This window comes from Neophocaena asiaeorientalis, unplaced genomic scaffold (assembly GCF_003031525.2).
Source record: "Neophocaena asiaeorientalis asiaeorientalis breed wild unplaced genomic scaffold, Neophocaena_asiaeorientalis_V1.1 scaffold397, whole genome shotgun sequence".
NCBI lineage: Eukaryota > Metazoa > Chordata > Mammalia > Artiodactyla > Phocoenidae > Neophocaena > Neophocaena asiaeorientalis.
In genome coordinates this window covers 2,994,128-3,014,946 of record NW_020173231.1, presented here as the reverse complement: position 1 = coordinate 3,014,946, position 20,819 = coordinate 2,994,128, and the positions used below count along the sequence as shown (strand labels likewise).

Below are 20,819 nucleotides of genomic sequence, written 5' to 3'. Positions count from 1 at the left end.
TGAGATTTCCTCCCGGCTTATACAATAATTGGTCAATTGAAGTCTTCCTATAAAATGTGTTCCTCCCTTCTCTCCCCCATCTTCCAAGTAACTTTAGAGGCAAGGTATTGTCTTTATAAAATTTATCGTAGTGACTGTTCTTACAGGAAGTGTCAACCTTGTGTCCTCCACTCCAAAATTCTAACAGTCTGCCCAACTGCTATCTAAGAAAACCTCATTTTATTACATTGCAGTTATATGAACCCCATTTCATCCAGTTATGGCAGCAGAGAGAGCCGACCTGATATTTGACCTTGGGCCGGCAAGTCTACACCATCTCCTTCCCTCATCCATCCAGTGGGGGAAACTGAGGCACTGGGGCAAACCTGAGTGTTTGAGATTATAAGACCTTTGGAACGGGACCTAATTGTAGAATGATGGAGTCTTTCTGCCGAACTTCCCCCAAATTTAGCTCCCCCATTTGGGGTCCGCTCCGAGGATTCTTGTCACCAAACACGATACTTGCAAGCTATGTAAGAAAATGTCTGGGGGTCTTTTGTGTTGTTGCCGTTGCAGTTGTGGTTCTCTGATGTGACTTGTCCTCGCAGGGGAAGCTGCTTAGCCAGCCTTGTCTCTTTAGCATGAGTCATGCCTAATTGGTCGGCTGCCTTGGGTATCTCGGAGGCCAGGAAACAGTGCACTCAGCAGCCACATAGCCGTGACCTGCAGTATGTCTGATTGAAGGTCTGCCTGTCCTGATTTGACCCCCCAGTCACCTCCCTCTGTCCCCACGGGATGGCCTGCCAGGAGATGCTTTAGCCTTGTAGAAAAGATGACGTTTGGATCTGCTTACTTATTCCCCCAACCCAACCTCCCCCCACCCTTTCTTAAACCATCTCCTAGATGGAGCTAAAATTAAGAAATAGCTCTTAATATTAGCTACGGACAATGAAAATAAGCTTTAGAAACAACAATTTATGGTTAAAATGGAGGAAATCAGAGAAGTAAAAAGAAAGTAAAAATCACTTGCCTTCTCACCACCTAGAGATAAGTACCGTTAGCGTTTTGGTAGATTTTTTTTTTCCTGCATATATGTATTCGCGTGTGTGTGTACATGTGTGGATTCAGTTTTATTTTTGTTTTACGAAAATGAAATTGCACTGTTTTTTATCCTGTTTTTTTTTTTTTTTTTTGGTTTTTTTTACACAGTGGAAACTTTGGCATAGACATTTTTCTACGTCTTTGAATACTCTTCTTCAACATCATTTTTAATGGCCTCGTCTGAAAGTGGCTGTACCATGGGTTAATTGAACTAGTCACTGATTTTCAGATATTTGTTTCTTTTTTTCCCCCAATTCATAGAAACAGCTCTGCCATGACCTCTGTTGCCACAGAATCTTTGCACATGTTTCTGATTGTTTCTTAGAATAAACCCTCATGGGGCAGAACTGTTGGGCCAGGTGGTATGTACATTCGTAAGAGTCCTCACATTTAGCTATCACGTTAATTGGCTTCCCACTAACAGTGGTCGTAGGAATAGGTCCATTTTTCCCCAAGCTCTTACCGTTATCTGTACTATGAATCAGGTGTCAGTCTCAACAAATGAAAAGTGGTCTCATTGTCTCGCAATTATTCAATTACCAGTGGTGTCGAATATTTACTTTTTTCAGATGTGTTTTTGGCCATTGGTATCAAGCCCCTGGCAAACTGCCTCTCCTTTGCCAAACTTCTAATGTACCACAGAAGCTCAGCTTTAATTAAGCTTGTTCAGAGTCGTAAGCCCCATAAAGCCCTTCGCAAAACAGGACCCAAAAGTGCAGAGCTTTTTCTTAATACCACTTATCTCCTCTAAGCGAGGATGGAAGATGGAAGGATTTCAAGGACCCAAAGCTAATAGACAGCTCCCCAGCCAGCACGCGACGTACCATTCGGCCAGTAGAGGTAGCTGTTGTATCAACTAGCTCCCCAACCTTATCTGTGAGTTCAGCCTTTTAAGAGAGAAAATAAATCAGTGCATGCAGTATTTTTAACAACAGTATTTATTTAAAAAAAAAAAAAAAACCTCATGATTTTGTGGTTTTAAAAAAACTGCTTATTTTGTGCCCTCTTACGTGTGAATATAAAGCTCTCTGTGAGTATTAGTAAGAGCCACTCCGATGAAATTTATTATTAATCATCTATTTTTAGGCACGAAGCTTTGCTGTATTATGTTTTAGCAGCAGAAACTGGAATTGAAGTGTCACAGACAAATGTAGCTCACATCTGTGAGGAGAGGCCAGTAAGTAAATGTATTCTCCTCAGACTAGAAGCTCTAAGGTTAAGGATAATGAATTGGGTTTTACGGAGGCAAAATTAATCACTTGGCAGAAATATTAATGAGTTAACTTTTTCTCCCCCTTCATCCCCTTAGGACCTGGCCAAGAGGTACTTGGATGTTGATTGTGTTTGGAGATACTATAATTTCTCTGTTTTTCAAATCGATGCTCCTTCATTTGGTATGTATAGAGAAATGGGTGCTAACTTGAAGCATTGGAGGCTTTTAATCTTTAGTAACAGGGAACATCTAACAGCTTTGTGTGGTGTAATATTTCTAAACAATTAAGAAACCGAGTGAAAAATCTCGGCTATTAAGATCTTCCCTAAACTCTGCTCTCAATCTCAAGCAATACATTTCTCTTCATCCATTGTCTATCGAATGCTTGGACCCATCATTTCTAAGGAATCAGTGAGAATTCAAAAGAAAAAGCTATTCGGGAGAGATTCTCTGCGCCAGCCTTTTGCCTTTTTGCCCTCAGATGGATTCCCTCTCTTCCTGGCTCTGCCCTGTGTGATAGAGGGCTGACCTTCAGTAACTACAGTTCCCAGACTCCTTTGCCCAGTGACATCTGATTATTTTCAGCCAATGGGAGGCGCTGGCAGGAAATTGCAGGGTGGGAGGAGGTGAGAAGCCCAAGTATTTCTCCCCTTCTCTCTGCTTTGGGCTGTGTCTCTGGCAATGGCTGCATTTCCATGGTTCCAACTCCTGTCTGGCGGTCCATCCTCTGTGGTCTCAGCTGGCCCCCAGGCCTAGGAAGGTAGTGGCTTCCTGCATTGCTAATCTCTGGGTTGCCTACTGTTCGGCATTTGCCCTTTCAACTCTTCCAACACCCTGGTAACCAGTTCCCAGTGTTAAAATCCCTTTTTTGAACTACCTGAAGAAGATTCTATTCTGATTGGACGTTGAGTGATACATACACTCAAACAAAACTTTTTCCTCAGAGGAAAGATAACATATATGGCTTAAACAGAGTAAAGAAATATACATCAGTCATCAAACCCAGGCAGCAAAATCTCGGTGCCCCAAACAACCTTGGCTGTTGGGGCTGTGATGTTGCAGACTATGATTCTCACAAACAGACCCATTTAGGAGAGCTACCCAGTGAAGCAAGAAAATGTGTCTAGAAATGGGAGTGCTCAGTGCAATAATCTTTTTTTCCCTCCCCACGTCAAGGAAGCCTAAAGATGTACCCATATCCAGATTCTGGTGGGAAAAACTCGCAGTCATGCAAATGGGCCAATCATTTAAAAGGTCGGTCTGAAATAAAACTACTTGTCCTTTTTGTCCTGCAGCATATTTGAAAATGGGAGACCTTTACTACTATGGTCACCAAAACCAATCACAAGACCTTGAGCTGTCTGTGCAGATGTATGCCCAAGCAGCGCTGGATGGAGACTCACAGGTAAACGGCCACAGAAATGAGCCCCTGGTGATGCTTCTTTGTGAGATTGCAAAGTCACTTCTCATCCGTGTTCACGAGCCCCTCACAAAACCTCTCTGAGAACACTAGCCAGAATGGCGAACCTTTATTGAGCACTTACTATGTTTCCCCTGCCATTCTCACAGCAACCTCGTGGGAGTGGGGATAAGTAGACCTATTTTATAGTAAAGAACATCAAGATTGTGACAAGGTGATAAGTTGCTCAAGGCCAGACAAGCAGGTAGTAGGTGAAGCAGTCAGAGCCTAAAGCCAGGTCTCCTGGCTCCAAACCCAGGAGTCTTTCTACCAGATTCCATCAAACTAGCTCACCAGGTAGGAAGGAACTCAAGAAATTGGAAGTGGTCAAAATGGGAAGTAGTTTGCTTGCATAGCTGAGCCAATACTTTAGTGATAGGACTTTGCTCTCAGTGATCTTTTTTTTTTGGGTGGGGGAGACTTCTTATTTTGGAATATTTGTAGAGTTATAGAAAAGTTGCATAGCCACGATCTCATTATCAAACTAAGAAATCAGTGTTGGTTCAGGACCATTAACTACATTTCAGACCTTATTTGTATTTCACTAGTTTTTCCACTAACATTATTTTTCTGTTCCAGGATCCCACATCGCATTTAGTTGTCATATTTCTTGAGTCCTCTTCAATCGGGGACGGTTTCTGTCTTTGCTTGTCTTTCATGACGTTGATACCTTTGAAGAATACCGGTCAGATATTTTGTAGAATGTCCCTCGATTTGGGCCTGTCTTCTGTTTTCTCGTGAATAGACTGAGATTATGCATTTGGGGCAAAGATAGCCCAGATGCTATATGTCCTTCTCAGCGTATCATATGTGGCGTACATAGTGTCAGTATGTCTTATTGGTGAGGCTGATCTCAATCACTCGGTGAAGATGGTTTCTACTAGGTCTCTCCCATGTAAAGTTAATATTTTTCTCTTTCTAATTCGTAGATATCTTGGGGAGATAATTTGCAATGATGCAAATATTTGATTTCTCCTCCAACTTCTGCCCATTGATTTCAGTATCCTTCAGTAAATCTTGCCTGCAACAACTAACTGTAGTGTGCCAGTGATGATTTTCTGTTTCTCTCCTTCCTCCTACATTTGCTAATTGGACTTGTCTTGTGAGGATCTCAGGGCTGTTTTGTGATGGAAGCTGGAATAGTTGTTACCCTCTTATGCCACAGGTTTCTTGTGTGATTTGTGATCTGATCACAAAGCCAAAGTTGGAAACTCATCCCTATCTTAGTCTTTTTTTTTAAAGGAGGTACTACTTTTGCTTTTACCCCACATCTTTGCGCCTTCACAGCTATTTGTATATGGCAAGCCACTCAATCACTGACTCTTTGTTTTCTCATTTGTGAACTGGGGATAATAATAACATCCACCTCATAGGTTACAAGGATTAAATGACATGTTGGACGTGAAGCGCCAAGCCCAGCACTGAGTATGCTTAGTGGATATGATCTATCCTTTTATTATTATTTCTTCTGGAATGAAATAGGAGTTGGTACTAAAAGGATTTTTTGGTGAGCCAAACTCCCCTAGATGATTTATGTTGTTACTGAAAATTAGGCCTGGACCTAATTTTTTTTTTTTCAGTTCTGATTTTTAATTTTTTCACAAGATGATGTTATAAAAACGTTAAAGAATCATTTTTTTAAAATAAACTTATTTATTTTATTTATTTATTTTTGACTGTGTTGGGTCTTTGTTGCTGCGCCCAAGCTTTCTCTAATTGAGGCGAGCGGGGGCTACTCTTCGTTGTGGTGTGTGGGCTTCTCATTGTGGTGGCTTCTCTTGTTGCGGAGCACAGGCTCTAGGCACGCGGGCTTCAGTAGTTGCAGCACGCGGGCTCAGTAGCTGTGGCTCGCGAGCTCTAGAGCACAGGCTCAGTAGTTGTGACGCACAGGCTTAGTTGCTCCGCGGCATGTGGGATCTTCCCGGACCAGGGCTCGAACCCATGTCCTCTGCATTGGCAGGTGGATTCTTAACCACTGCGCCACCAGGGAAGCCCAAGAATAATTTTTAAAGAGAAAACAAATCAAAGAATGCACCCACAGTTCCATGTCAGGGGCTTTATTCCTTTGGATTTTCTTTCTTTTTTTTTTAAATTCCTTCTGTCTTCATGTCCCTTTCTAGTCCCAGCCACAGGCCGGTGGGTCTCTTTAATGGTAACTAGAGCACACGGGCCACTTGAAAAATCTGCTTCTTCTCACGTATTGTAGGAATGGGTGCATTCTATTGCATGGTCTCTGTAATTATTACTCTTAACTGCTGTGCCATATCCTGCTGAGCTGATAGACTGTAATTTATTCATTTATTTATTTTTAGACTGCAATTTTTTAAGTTTTATCTTTTAATGGACATTTATTGTCTTGTTTGCTAATTTATTGATGGATTTGACACATGTTTATGTAGTCCTGCCATGTCTTAGACACTGCTTAGTGGTGGGGACACAAGATTAAAAGATAGACAATATTTTTGCCTTCATGGGATTTATAGTCCGTTAAGGAAGACGTGAAGGTCATTTCCTATTGTGTTGCAATTATAGCAAGTGCTACAATGAACATTCTCATATTTCCATCTTTCACCTCCGTTTGAATAATCTCTTTATAATCTGAGGGATGGCATTGCTAAGTCAAACAGTCTAAATGGTTTCATGGTTACATAATAATAGTATATTGCCGATTTACTTTCTGAAACTGTTTCCCAATTAATGTATCACCAAGCAGTGCTTAGTATAAAAGGATCACTGAAATCTTGTCAGCACTGGATGTTTTCGTGACTTAATTTGGTAATTGAATGATTATAAGTTGATCCTTCCTTATTGTTTCAAATTGTATGTATTTGACTACTACTGGGGATGGACACTTTTACATATACTCATCTATGATAATTTACCCTTTATATTTTCTTACGTGAATTCTCTATTCTTACTCTTTGTGTGCTTATCTATTGGAGTTTTGATATTTTTAAATTTAAATTATAATTAGTTCTTTATACATTTGCCCAGTAGATAATGAACCTTAAGCTATTACAATGCATACAAATATCCCCCTAGTCCATTTTCCAATTTATTTTAATCTTGTTATTTTTCCATTGTTCAGAGACTTTAAAATTTTATAAAGTCCTTTTCTTCTAATACCTCGAGTTTTAAGAGCGCCTTTCTTTCAAAAAGTGGAGAAACAGTCTATTTTCTGCTTGTGTGTGTGTGAAATTTTAAGACACCTAATACTTGTATCTATTTAGAGGTTATTTAGCAGCAAGGTGGAACTTAAGATTTGAGGCTCTGAATCCCGTCTGTTTACATTTGAATCCCCTTTCCAACTGTATGACCTAGGGCAAATTCCTTAACTTCTCTGTGCCTCGGCTTCCTAGTAATAATAGTATAGAGGATAACAGAATCTATCTCAACTTGTTGTTGTGAGGATTAAGTGAATATATATGTAAAACAGAACAAAGCCGCATATATAGCATCACTCAGAAAATTCCAGCTGCTGTTATTTTTCTCACGATCATCACATAGCCGGCTTGTGAGACTCCTGACAGTGCATCTCCTCCAGGTCCTATAATAGTTTCCATCCTCTATGAAGCACTTCGACCATCAGGCTCTTAACTGTGTTATTTTACTGGACCTGCACAGCCCAGTGAGACAGGTCCTACCTCTGTGGGTCAAGAACAAGATATATAATGAGAGGGAGGTAGGGAAGCGTACCAGAGTGGAGGGTCTGTACCAAGAGGAATCAGGTGAGGAGGTTTTCCTCGCTGCCTTAGGAAAGATCGGACAAACACCTGCACGTTTCCCTGCGCATCAGAGGTCCTCTCCTCTTAGAATGTCAGCCCCGAGCACACCCACAGCCACATTTGTTAGAATTCTGAAATACCGATGGTGACCCAGGGTATAGTCTGTAAGTGACGGACACTGCCTTTGAGTCGATATTCTGGGTTTGTTGATGATACAAGGGCACGTTTTCCAGTGAGTTCTGTTTTGAGAGAATGAACAGGAAAGGACAGATTCCCCTGGTGGCTGGCTTCTGAGCAGATGGGACACAGCGTCCTCTGAAAGCCTCCTGGTTCTTCTGCAAATAAGTTCCTCCGATGCATATATTTAGGGAAACAATTCATCAGTGAAGATGACAAAACCATCTGGCTCTAGGGACTGAAAAAAAAAAAATCTAGAGGTTAGTTTACATTCTGATGAAGTGTCCATCTAGGCTTTATTATAAGGAGTGAATGAGTTTGGTTTGTGGCTTATTTTCAGGGATTTTTTAACCTGGCCCTGCTAATTGAGGAAGGTGCTATCATCCCACATCATATTTTGGATTTCTTGGAAATTGACCCGACCATCCATTCTAATAACATCTCCATCCTCCAAGAACTGTACGAAAGGTGAGTTCAGAGCCTCTTTAATACTGTAGCAGCTGGAGGAACCCAAGTGGGTGGTGTTTGTTTCTTGGTTAAAGTTAGCCTTGGTCTTATTTTCTTCTTCTTCTTCTTATTATTTTTCCCCGATACGCAGGCCTCTCACTGTTGTGGCCTCTCCCGCTGTGGAGCACAGGCTCCGGACGTGCAGGCTTAGTGGCCATGGCTCACGGGCCCAGCCTCTCCACGGCACGTGGAATCCTCCCAGACCGGGGCACGAACCCATGTCCCCTGCATCGGCAGGCGGACTCTCAACCACTGCGCCACCAGGGAAGCTCCTTGGTCTTATTTTCTAATGCCAGTGGTTATAAAGGGCTCAGGATTTGTTCTGATTAGAGAACACTCAGCTGGACCCAAACTTAATTCCCTTTTCTAGTATCTGAGGATTAAGATATAGAATGTGCTTGATTTGAAGTTAAAATGCTGACGAAGTTTTTCCGCAAGAGTGGAAAAAATAAAGTGTCCAATAAGATGATACTTTTCTGCAAGATAGGGAGGCATCCCAGTGTCTGGACTTTGGACACAGACACTCACATAAAAGTGTTCCTTGGCAGCTCCTGTGCTACAAGGGCCTCCTTGACCTTTTTATGAAGGACAAGACTGACCTTTTTCTGAGATTTTTGCCAGGATCCTAGAATTTCAGCACAGGCTCACACCCCTCAGAACTGGTTTTGTTTCTTTTTTCTCTCATTTTACATGTGCTCATTTGACCCAAAGCAGAAGGATGTGGGTTTGAGGATCTGCAAATATCGGTCGTAAGTAATGCTACCAACGTTTGGCAACACTGTGCTTTTTGTCTGCAGGTGCTGGAGCCACAGCAGCGAGGAGTCCTTCAGCCCCTGCTCCCTGGCCTGGCTTTACCTTAACCTCCGGCTTATCTGGGGTGCCACCCTGCACTCTGCCCTGGTAGGAACTGTCTCCCCTCAGCTCCGTCCTCATGGTCCCCACCCTTTGTCAGTCATCTGACATGTGCTTTGGATGTTTGCAGATTTACTTTCTGGGAACCTTCCTGCTGTCTGCATTGATCGCCTGGACCGTGCAGTATTGCCAGTCTGTCTCAGGTAAAGATTTATAAAAAGCCAGGGCAATATAAAAAATGTAGGAGGGACTTCCCTGGTGATGTAGTGGTTAAGAATCCTCCTGCCAATGCAGGGGATATGGATTCGAGCCCTGGTCCGAGAAGATCCTACATGCTGCGGAGCAACTAAGCCCGTGCACCACAACTACTGAGCCCGCGTGCTGCAACTTCTGAAGCCCATGCGCCTAGAGCCCGTGCTCTGTAGCAAGAGAAGCCACCACAATGAGAAGCCTACACACCGCAAAAAAGAGTAGCCCCTGCTCTTCATAACTACAGAAAGCCCGCACGCAGCAATGAACACCCAGTGCAGCCAGAACTAAATAAATTAATTAACTAATTTTTTTAAATCTTAAAAAATATATATAGGGATTCTTTTTCCTTATTAGAAAAATGACACTCTGCCTCCTTAGCCATTCTACTTCCTTTCGTTAGGTGGATCATTCACATGGTGGTTACCCCTAGGGCTGTCTCGTAATCTCTGGCTGATGGAAGGCTCCAATTATTGTTACATTTTTCAAAGTAAGCAAGGATTTTTAAAAATAAGGTGCTTAAGAAATTGAACAAAAATGTCTTCTCCAATTCAAAGTACACCTGCTATCAAAACTATACCTTGTGTGTCTTAAAACCCAGTTCTGAGGCCCCCTCTAGCACGAAGTCTTCCTATTTATCCCAGTCGAGGAATCAAATGTGTAAGATAATAAACAAGCACTTGTGATGAGTAAAAATACCCAGCCACTTAGATTCAGAGGGAGGGGCCGAGGGGGACAATAGAGCCAGCCGTTAGTCTAGTGTGGATTCTACTAGTCACTCTTTCTTTTCTGAGCTTGTGTAGGGCAGTAGTTAAGGAGATAGGCACCCCAGTCCTTTCTAGCTAGGTTTAGAGTCCAGGCTTAGCTCTTCATTAGCTGTGTGACTTATGGCCAGTTATTTCACTTTCCTGATCCCCCAATTTCTCATCAATAAAATGAAGTTATAATAGTAGCTACTTCTCAGGGTTGTTAGGAGAGTTCAGTGAAAAAAATACACATGACACCAAAATGTTAGCTGTTGTATTTATTTGGCATATAAAACCATCTCAATAATGTTAACTGTCATGTTTATCTTCCCTATGAGACCACAAGCTGAGTCAGAGGAAGGCCTTGGTCCCATCATTTATGATCTCACACTTAGTAGGTACTGAAATTTGCAAACATCTCTCAGGGGAGAATTCCAATTCCCAACCATCTTGGAAGCTACAGAAGGACAGAATCACTCACAAAGACCAACAGGGACATTTACAAATGGATACGTTAGGGCTGGACATGGCATTTGAGCATCGGCATAGCCGTTATTTGTGTAGCAGATAATGAAAAGCAAAAGAAGTTCATTTCAGCACAGATTTGATGGTGAGACAGAAGCCACTGTTCCGAGAGGCTAATACGGAGTCATTTTCCCCCATTTATCTGAGGAGGTTAACAAGGAACCACCAAAAGCCCTTCCAGGGCTTCCCTGGTGGCGCAGTCGTTGAGAGTCCGCCTGCCGATGCAGGGGACACGGATTTGTGCCCCAGTCCGGGAAGATCCCACATGCCGCAGAGCGGCTGGGCCCGTGAGCCATGGCCACTGAGCCTGCGCATCCGGAGCCTGTGCTCCGCAACGGGAGAGGCCACAACAGTGAGAGGCCCGCGTACCGCAAAATAAATAAATAAATAAATAATAAAATTTAAAAAGCCCTTCCAGGTTTGATGCCCTGTAGCACGCCAGCTGATAAGTTTTCCTCATGCAAATTCTGTCCCATCCCTAAATTTGTTCCCAGGTATAATGCATTTATTTTGCGTCTTGTCAGTGTTTTCTGTCTTTTTTACTCTGTAGAAATATTGTTATGATTATTACAAATGCAATTCCGTTAGAGGAGCTGAAAATTGTCTTTCTCATTTTATGCCAGCTGGTAGCCATGAAAATTCATGGGCTGGTGGAATGGCTTTTATCAGAAGTCGTCATTTTTTTCCTTTTTCCATAGCTTCATTATCAGTCCTTCCACATTCCCATCTCCCTGTCCCTCCTGCCTTTTGATATACTTTCCCCTTCCTGTGTAACCTTTGCTCTTTCACTCATTTGTTTTTCATATTTTTCAAACTCTTTCACTTGTTTCTTCCTGTACATACCTCTTCCCTTCGGTGAGCATTGGAGAAGTCTGGATAGGATCTTAAAAATAATTTAATTCTATGTCCTTCATCTTACAGATGAAGAAATGGGGCTAAAGGAATGCCGTGTTCTGCCCAAAATCACAAAATAGAGTCCATGAAAGGATGTAGGGCAGCAGACTTCTGAACTTTTTCACACTTATGATACTCTAAAACAGTGGCTACCATCTGCCTCTGACCCACTGTCCCCTTACATAAGATGTATTTTTTAAGACATTTTTTTGGTACCTTGAAATGAATGACAAGTAATCTGCCTACACACTTAGTTTTAAAAATAATGCCCTAAACAGCAATATAAAGGAGAAATAAAAAGAAAGTAATTATAATAAAATAATATGTATTTCAATATGTAAATTCTAGCCCCGCACTTCTTAATTTCAGTGTGCACAGGAATCCCACAGGGATCTGGTTAAATACAGGTTCTAAGTCAGTCGGTCTGTGGGTGGCCTCTGAGATCCTGCATTTCTCACAAGGTTTCAGGTTACATTCACGATGCTGTTCCACACACTTAGAGTCGTAAGGGCATAGAAGTTAAGAAAAAAAGGAGTCTCCACATATTTCCAAAATGTGCCCCTACAGTGGTACATACCAGCCCTGTTAGGACTAGTGTTGAATTAAAATATGTAGTAAATTATTTTCCTATTTTTACAGTCCTCCATATAAGTGCAAATTTGTCAATGACTTTGAAATAAGAGGGTACTCTGTCAGTGACTGGACAATGGGGCAAGGGGGATGGAAGCATAGAAAAGCAGCAGAGAAGCACTGCAGGGGTCCCTCAGCGGGCAGAGTTTCTACTGCGGGCATCTCTCCGAGGAGCTGATGCCCGAGGTCCATGAGCCACCCCGTGGGAAGGTGACGGATGTAGTAGATGTTGGTGGTGACCCTGGCCGTGGTTAAGCTGGCACAGGAACGCAGCCTAGGTGCTGACTGCCAGAGCGGAGAGGGACAGGATTTGAGAGTTAAGAGCCTCCCTTAAGGTGCTGGGTAAGAGGAGTGTGCTCTAAGTTAGGGATCTCTGTCATTCTGTGATTTGCACTTTTTCCAGTCAGTTGTTTCTAAAAACTAATGATTTATGGCCAAACCTTTAAATTGAGCTGTCCATCCATTTTGCGTTCAGCTCCAACTACCTTCATTTTCCTCCTGAGTTTATACGCTTTGTGACGTATAGTCAGCACTTCACCACACTTGCCACAGTAAACTGTCCTGCGTTCAGAAGGCTAGCGGTGTGGGACAGTAGCTAACAGCACAGACCGCTAAGATGCTGGCCTGTCACTAGCTGTGTGACCTTGGGCAAGGGAGGGACCTTCTCTGTGCCTTAGTTTCCTGTTCCCTAAAACAGCAGAATTAGTAGTACACCTATGTCGTATTGTAGTTGAGAGAACCCAATGAGAGAACACTGAGTAAAGTATTTAGAACTCAAGAAATGTTAGCCCGGTATCTCCTAAGGAGTAATGCCCCCTAGGGCATTTTACTTGCAATTAAAGTACGCTGACACCAGGTAGCGCCTACACTTAAAGAGCTTGGTTTACCTCAGTAAGTAGCAGACCCCACTACCAGAGACTAGCATGCTTTTCTATGCTATTAGACTCTTTCTAAAACATAAAGCTCTTTTTTAAAAAACAGCTAAACAAAAATACTGACTAGTCTAGCTAGCGTACCAAAACAAGTCCACAAAAAATACTACGTATGCAAAAAAATCTTTTATTTCCTTTGAGGGAACTTGATTTTGATTCCTAGCTTGCATACTACCAGGCAGCTCAGTCTTTCTTGAAGCTGATGCCTCCCAGGGACGTGCAAAGGTCCCTGGGTTTTTGGTAGCACTAACTACTCAGATGGTCACCAGTCTGATAGCAGAATACACATTGCCCTGGGCCTACGCCATCCTTCCAGGTCCGTCGGCTTCGCAGCTTCTGGGTCACCTACAAGTCCCATTGTCTTTGCCAAAGCTGAGCACCTTAGCCTTTTTTTTTCTGCCAGGTCTTCCTTTCTCAGATTGCTGAAGGGCAAGGTGAGGGCTCCGCTGAGGTACACCCACAGCCAGGCTCAGCCACTTTCCCACACTCCAGACACCTCCTTTCCCTGCCTCATTGCATCTCTAAAGCACTTTCCCTCTCCCCCTCCCGGTCAAGGATGCCAAGCATAATTGCTTTAATGGACCCAGGCTTTGGGAAAAACAAAAAATCCCAAAGTAAAGTATGTCTAGAACCATCTCCATTTCTGTCCCTGCCACAAATCTCCCCTGAGACTGAAAAGACATGGAGCGTGACTGGCTGCCTGGCGGAAGGTAAAGGGAAGAATAGAGGGAGAAAATGTAAAAGACCGCTTCAGAGAGAGTCCTGCCTTCCTCGTGTTATTGTAAACTTTGTGTCTAAATAGAATACACAGTATAGAGCAAGATCTGCAGAACTACCAGCTCTGGGCATGACGTGCTCACCTTTTAAACCAATGTCAGCCTATTCAAAACATTCATAATTTAAGCCAACTCATCTTTTTTGCCTAAGTGGTTAGCCAAGTGGTCTTTTAAAAAGAGTAAGATGATACGAACAAGATCAATTAAACCTTTTCCTACTCTTTTCCTGTCCTCTACATTTCCAGTTAATGAGGTACTAAAATTACAGTAAAATGTCACAAAGTGGTACTCATGCAAAAAGTAGCAGCCTTAAAGTCAGAGTGATTTAATGGCGAGATTTTACTTTTCTCCTATCTCATTATCCTTGCTGCCCTCCCGGTATCTTTACTCATAAGAAATGTTTAAATGACATGGATCTTATACGTGGACTGGTCCCTGCTGGATCCAGAGGCCCAAAAGAAGTGGATTAGATCTTATTCATAGTATATGATTTCCAGAGCTTCCCCCTCACCTCCTTACCCACCCCCTCCCCACTGCTTCATCTTTGTAAATAGTCTACTATCTCTGGATTCACCCAATATATTCTCTCCTATTCGTCTTTCTTTTATGCTCCCATCTGGTCAACTGGCAAGCAGATATTTCTCCTGCAGTGGTCCACAACAGAGGTTGGCCAATTTTTTTCTGTAAAGGGCCAGATAATAGACATTTGGGGCTTTGAGGGCCATCTCTGTCACAACTACTCAACTTTCATTAGAGTGCAAAAGCAGCCATTGACAATACAGGAAAACAAATGATATGGCTGGTCTCCAATAAAACGTTACCGTGGACATGAAGATTTGAATCTCACATGTTTCTCACATGTCACGAAATAGTACTCTTCTCTTGATTTTTATTCAACCATTTCAAAATGCAAAAACCATGCTTAGATTGCAAGCCATACAGAAACAGGCAGCGAGCCACCTGAGGCCCATGGGCTGCAGTCTGCCAGCTCAGGGCCAGCTCTTTATTATTCTCACTAATGTACAGAAAATGGTCCCTCAAGCAGCGAATAATCCAAAAATCGCTTTTGACTCAGGAATAGACTCCGTAATTTTTGAAGCAGCACACTGATTTTCCTCATTACCTTGATTCTAATCCGGTAATCAAATTAGGACAGATTCCAGGTGATCGGAGACAAAGAGGCCACTTTAAAATTATGACGGGCTGTTGGGGGGTTTGTCCAGTGATTGCAAACTGCTGCTGGAAATGGGAGCGTTCTCACGTGGATAATAACAAACTTACTGCCGAAACATCGAGCATTTTTGTTATGCTCTGACAAGAAGATTTCAGTGGTGGAGATGCTAATTATGCATTCCTTCTACATTTACACAGTGGCACTTTTTTTGTTTTAATCAGAAAACTGATTGCTGATTTATCTTGTTACCATGGTGATTTAAACATTTCCCTGAGCTTGAAAAGGAAAAATACGTGCCTTAGTACTTCATTAACTTCCTCAGAGAATCATCAGAAAGATAACTGTTCGGACCCAAGAAATCTTGGACACCATTTAATCCAAGCCCCTCGATTCACAGATGAGGAAACCAAAGCCTATGAGATTCAAGCATTTTAGGACTGAAATGTCTGCCATTCTGTAGCTACCCCTAAGTCACCTATTAGTGGTAGATAAATGAGACTTGCCCCGAACAGGTCTCCTGACTCCAGCAAATGGTCTTTGTGCCGCATCACTGGGTCTCATGGTCCCTGCCGCGGTTAGATCACCTGCCAGAGTGATGGCTTTGACCTAGAAGCGTCACATCGTTATGTAACACCTGGGCCCCCTCCGCACCGCCGCCACTATCCTGTTCTTTCAGAACAGTCTCTGGATTCACAAGGTTTTCTGTAGCTGTTGGAAGGGGTTCCTTGGAGAATTCCTTTACATATTCAAAAAGGTCGGAGGCTTTGGAGCCCGTTCCGGAATTTCCTAGTATAGCCTCTTGCAGGTGGAAATCTTGAAGAGCTTATCTAGAAGTCAGATGGTCAACAAGTGATGGCATCTTCTATAAGTCGATACATTTCAGGATGGACATTTGGGAACCTTTAAGAATAGTCCCACCTACTGAAAATTGTATGAGACTCAAGGACTGCTGAGCTTAAGAGCACTGCTTAAAGGCAATTGTTCGCACAAACCATGGCCACTGTGCTAGCTGTATGTCACACACCCCTGCAAGCTGGTACCGCCACTTTACAGACAGAGAAACTGAAGCTCAGAGAGGTTAAGTAACTTGCTCAAGTTCACTCAGCTGGTAACTGTAAGGACCATGTGACTCTGGGCTTTCTGGCTTCAAAGTTTTGGCTATTTTCATAGGCTACTGGGGTCTAAAAGTGGACTATAAAGCATCCCAGAAACAAACACTCCAACTTTTTCATCAGTCCTGCAAGCGCAGCCCCAGAAATTGATAAATCAACACATTTCCATGGTAAACCAGGTCACTAGTAGTAAGAGCTAACATCTGTTGAGTACCTAGGCGAGCCAGACACTGTTCTAAAAACCCTATATACGTTAACTCATCTAATCCTTATAAGAGCAAAATAAGGTACAGATATTCTTATTTTCTCCATTTTTTAGAGGCAGAAGGAGAGTAGGTAACTTGTCCAAGGTCACATAACTGATAAAGGGCAGAACAGCCGGGTCCCAGAGCCCACAATCTTATGGACAGGATACTTCACAGCCTTAGTACATAAAGCAGGTGTGTGGGCCTCAGCACTAGTGATATTTGGAGCTGGATCATTCTTTGTTCGGGAGGGGGGCTGGCTCAGGCATTTCAGGATGCTTAGCAGCATCCCTGGCTTCTACCCACTAAATGCCAGTAGCACCCCATCCTCCGGCTGTGACAACCAAAAATGTCTACCGACATTGCCAACTGTCCCCGGGGGGTCGAAATTACCCCCGCTTGAAAGCTATTGCCATAAAGTATAAAACTTTATAAGCTTCCCTAACCTTTATTGTGGTTCAACCTCGTTACTAAAGGTAGGTTGAAAAACAATTAAACCTAGTAATTATGTTTTCCAAAATGTATACACATTTACTTAAAGAATTCAATTTAAATCAAATTTGGCATATCATCCAAATGGAATCAGAATTCCATTTTCTTTCTGATTGATTGGTGTAATCCAGAGCTTGCATTGTATCAATACTAGGTGAAAAAAAAGAGATATGACCATAGGAAACATAGACCAAGGAGTTCCTTCTTCTTTCCTTCCTTCTTCCCTCCCTCCCTTCCTCTCCCCCGCCTTTCTTTTCTTTTTCTTTCTTTCTTTCTTTCTTTTTCTTTCTTTCTCTTTCTTTCTTTCCTTCCTTCCTTCCTTCCTTCCTTCCTTCCTTCCTTCCTTTCTTTCTTGCTTTCTTTCTTTTCTTTCTTTCTTTCTTTCTTTTTTCTCTATTTCTCTCTTTCTTAATATTTACACACCCCTGTAAAGTCACAGAATAAATTCAGGACTTAGAATCCCAGAGATCTTTGCACATCTGTTTCAACCTGCCATTTTATAGGAGGGGACACCAAAGTCCAAAGAACCTATATAATGGGTCCAAAGTTGCTCATCCAATTAGTGCCAGGACCACTGGTCTAGAAGCATCTCTTCTGGCTTGCAAGGGTCTAGGTGTGGTTGTGTGTCCTGCACGTACTGTTTTGAATATTCAGCACTTGTTGTGCATGTGTCTCTGCAGCCAGCGGTTCCCATCCGACACCAGCCCGGGCCCCCCGAGACCCTACTGCCCCTGCTGCAAGTCCAGCTGTGACTCCAGCTGCAGACGCCTCTGCTCAGGACCAGCCCACCGTCACCAATAACCCGGAGCCACGTGGGTGAACTGTGCACTCCATGTCTCTCCAGATGAGAGAGAATCCTTTCAACAGCTGGTATTGGATAGCTGGGGCTGGGGCATTATACACCTTAAATGTCTTGTCAACTGGATGTGAATTTTGCACTTGGTGTCTTTTTTTTTTTAAATCAAAGAAATACCCAGAGCAGACAGTGGTTATACCAAAGGTTATCAAACAAATACAAGGAGCATCCTGATCACAGGGACATGTCGGGGAGGTTAAGCGGGTCACTGCGGATGTCCATTTCTAATGACTGTGTATGGGGAAGTCAGAGTGTGCCTTGTGGCGTATCCGAATCCTTATACACTGAGATGGATTTTAAGAATCTTAGCCCCTTGTTCATTCCCTATTATTAAAAAACAGAAGATTGTGACTTCTCTACCAGTTAGATAATATTTGGTGTGTGTGTTTGCCACTGCCCTACCCCTCGCAGTCCCATGGACAGATTTCCATGTGACATCCAAGACCCAGCAATTCTAAGGCACCTTGAAATAAATGGGTTAAGGCTGGAAATACAGGGAAGGCGATGGCTTTGTAAATTGGGTTTACATTTTTCTCCTTGAATTTTTCTAGGGCTGTAGTGCTTCCGAATCATTTAATGACACTGTTGGATATCGTTTACCTTTCAATTGCAATCCGTGAAATAACATTTAGAAAATTCTTAGTATTTAGGTCTAGTCTTTTCCATGAATTGCCCATTAGAATAGACTGGCAGCAGTGGAATACGCAGGAAACAAGCCTTTAGCTCATAGTCTCATTCCCCGCCCTTTATGCCTGCCTGCGTCTGCATATGGGTGGGTCGTGGGGGACGGACAGAGAGGGAGGAAAGGGAAGAGCAGACTGTCTACGCCGTATGCTGCTAAGGTAGTAAATAAATTGCAATACTGTGGGTCCAAACTACTCTTTGCACTACTTTATTTACAGTAGCAAATAAAAATTATTTTTATACCATTGTCTCCCGGGAAGTGTCTTTATTTCCTTTTTCATAATTACTGTTTCCTTTTTCACAGTTACTGTTGTCATCACACAAAGTCCTAAGGTCCATGCATTTTCTTCAAGGAGGCAAAAAATGTCCCCTCATCAGAGGGATTAATTCTGGTAACCATTAACGTTTCTGGATAGAGAGGTGGCAGGAGGCCTCTCTCCCAGAAGCCCGAGCTCAGGGTCCGGCCCCTGAAATGTTTGCACAGTATCAGCCATTGTTTCAGGGTTCTGGCTGTTGTAAGGCTGGATTTCTATCAGTTCTGGGTTAAGTCTCTTTCTCTCCATCCTCTTTCTCATCTGTATGCTATGTGTACTGCTCTTGTTTTAGGCAAGGTTGTCCTTCCTGCTTGCGAAAGAGCCAGACTTTGGAGTCGGACAGCCCCGGATTCAAATTCTGGTTCGGTAGCTTACTAGCTCAGTAATCTTGGGTGAGTGATTAACCTCTCTGAGTCTTGGATTACTGTTTTACAAAACAGGGGCCATAAAATCCGCCTCTTGGGCTTTTCGTGAGGCTTAAGAGGATAACATATGTAAAACTCACAGGCCAGTGCCCTGAACGTGGTTGGTTGTTACCGTTATTAGAGAGAGAAGTCTGAGGGGCCAGATCAAGTGCCCTTTGGTCTGCCTAGATCCTCTTCATGGCAAACACACCCATTCCCCAGCTGCTGGGAGCAGAGGCTGCTGCAAGTTCACAGCTGCACCCCTCACTGGGAACTGCCGTCAGCAGCAGGGGTCTGCCCAAGGTTAAATCCTGGCCAGAGCAGCTCAGCACTTGCTGATGTCAGGAGGCTTTTTCAATCTCAGCACTATTGACATTCAGGGCCAGGTGGCTCTTTGTTGCGGGGTGATGGGGGTGGGGGTGGGCGCTGTCTTGGGCATTAGGTTGTATGGCAGCAACATCATTGGTCTCTACCCACTAGACGCCAGTAGTGCATGCACCCGCTCCCCCAGTGTCCATGCACACAGCCAATCCCCTGGTGTGTTAGCCAGAACTGTCTCCAGACATTACCCAATGTTCTTTGGGGGGGCAAAATAACCACCCCTCCTTCACCTTGACAATGACTGATGTAGGAAAACAAAGGCCCCTTTCCTCGATTTGGAAGTCCTGGAAGGGCCATCCCAGCTCCAGAACACGACCTTGGCGACACATTCATTATAGCTCAATTTCTCCCTCTGCCCAATTCCGCCTTCCTTGTTTTCACACGGGATTTCCTGACATTGCTCCTGTAAAGCTTCACACACAGCCCTGCATTTAGAATCTGTTTACAAGAACACAACTATATTAGTCTGCTAGAGCTGCCATATCAAAATGGCACAGACTGGGTGGCTTAAACAACAGAATTCATTTCCCCGCAGTATGGAGAATGGAAGTCCAAGATCAAGGTGTCAGCAGGCTGGTTTCTTCTGAGGCCTCCCCCTTGGCTTGTAGATGGCTGTCTTCTTCCAGTATCTTTATACAGTCTTCCCTTGTGTGTGTGTCTGGGTCCTAATCTCCTCCTCTTATGACACCAGTCCTGTTGGATCAGGGCCCATCCTAGTGACCTCATTTTACCCTAATGATCTCTTTAAAGGCCCTGCCTCCAAATACAGTAACATTCTGCATTCTGTGGTACTGGGGGTTAGGACTTAAGTATATGCATGTTGGGAGGACACAATTCAGCCCATAATACCAACCTAAAACACCAGGGAAGGTTGATTCAGGTCCAGAATGTGGACTTGTGGGAGCCATTTTGATCTAAGACAATTACCCAAACATGCTCACCCCAGCTGATGCTGGAAAGAGCCGTGTGGTTCCAGTGCCAAACCAGGTGAAGCTGGTAGGTCACCTATCGAGTCCTGTCCCAGCTTAGGCTCCTGTTCTCTTGGGAGTTCTCAGGCAGTATGATGTGGGCCCAGCCTCAACCTCCATCTTCTCTCCTCAAGTTCTAAACTCAGTTCCCACAAGGCTGATGTCCAAGCTAGCTGGAATAGAACCCTGCACAGTGAAGACAATGGGGTAGGGGTGGGGGAGGAAAAAAGGAATGGGAGGATGGGGTCCAGAGATGATATTCAGTTACTTCCCTATTGTCCCCTGCCCTTGGGACATTCTTAGACCAGAGGGTGCAGCCCTGTAGATGTGAAACAGAGCTAGCACACAGATGTGATCGCTTTGGTCCAGCCAAGATTTTTTAAACTTTGATTAAGTTGTTATCTTAAAATCAATGATTTGAGGC

The 20,819-nt window shown here is 43.3% G+C and overlaps 1 protein-coding gene across 1 annotated transcript in view; it reads left to right on the top strand.

The window, feature by feature from the left end:
* SEL1L3 (SEL1L family member 3) overlaps window positions 1–18,576 on the top strand; it is an 85,092-nt gene extending 66,516 nt beyond the window's left edge. Inside the window, exons 17-23 of the mRNA XM_024745548.1 lie at window positions 2,167–2,257; window positions 2,390–2,474; window positions 3,589–3,698; window positions 7,995–8,122; window positions 8,959–9,061; window positions 9,144–9,216; window positions 17,469–18,576. Of these exons, the coding sequence (XP_024601316.1) occupies window positions 2,167–2,257; window positions 2,390–2,474; window positions 3,589–3,698; window positions 7,995–8,122; window positions 8,959–9,061; window positions 9,144–9,216; window positions 17,469–17,608 (730 nt within the window). The 3' untranslated portion in view covers window positions 17,609–18,576. The remainder of the gene's footprint in view (window positions 1–2,166; window positions 2,258–2,389; window positions 2,475–3,588; window positions 3,699–7,994; window positions 8,123–8,958; window positions 9,062–9,143; window positions 9,217–17,468) is intronic.
* Window positions 18,577–20,819: the final 2,243 nt, after the last annotated feature.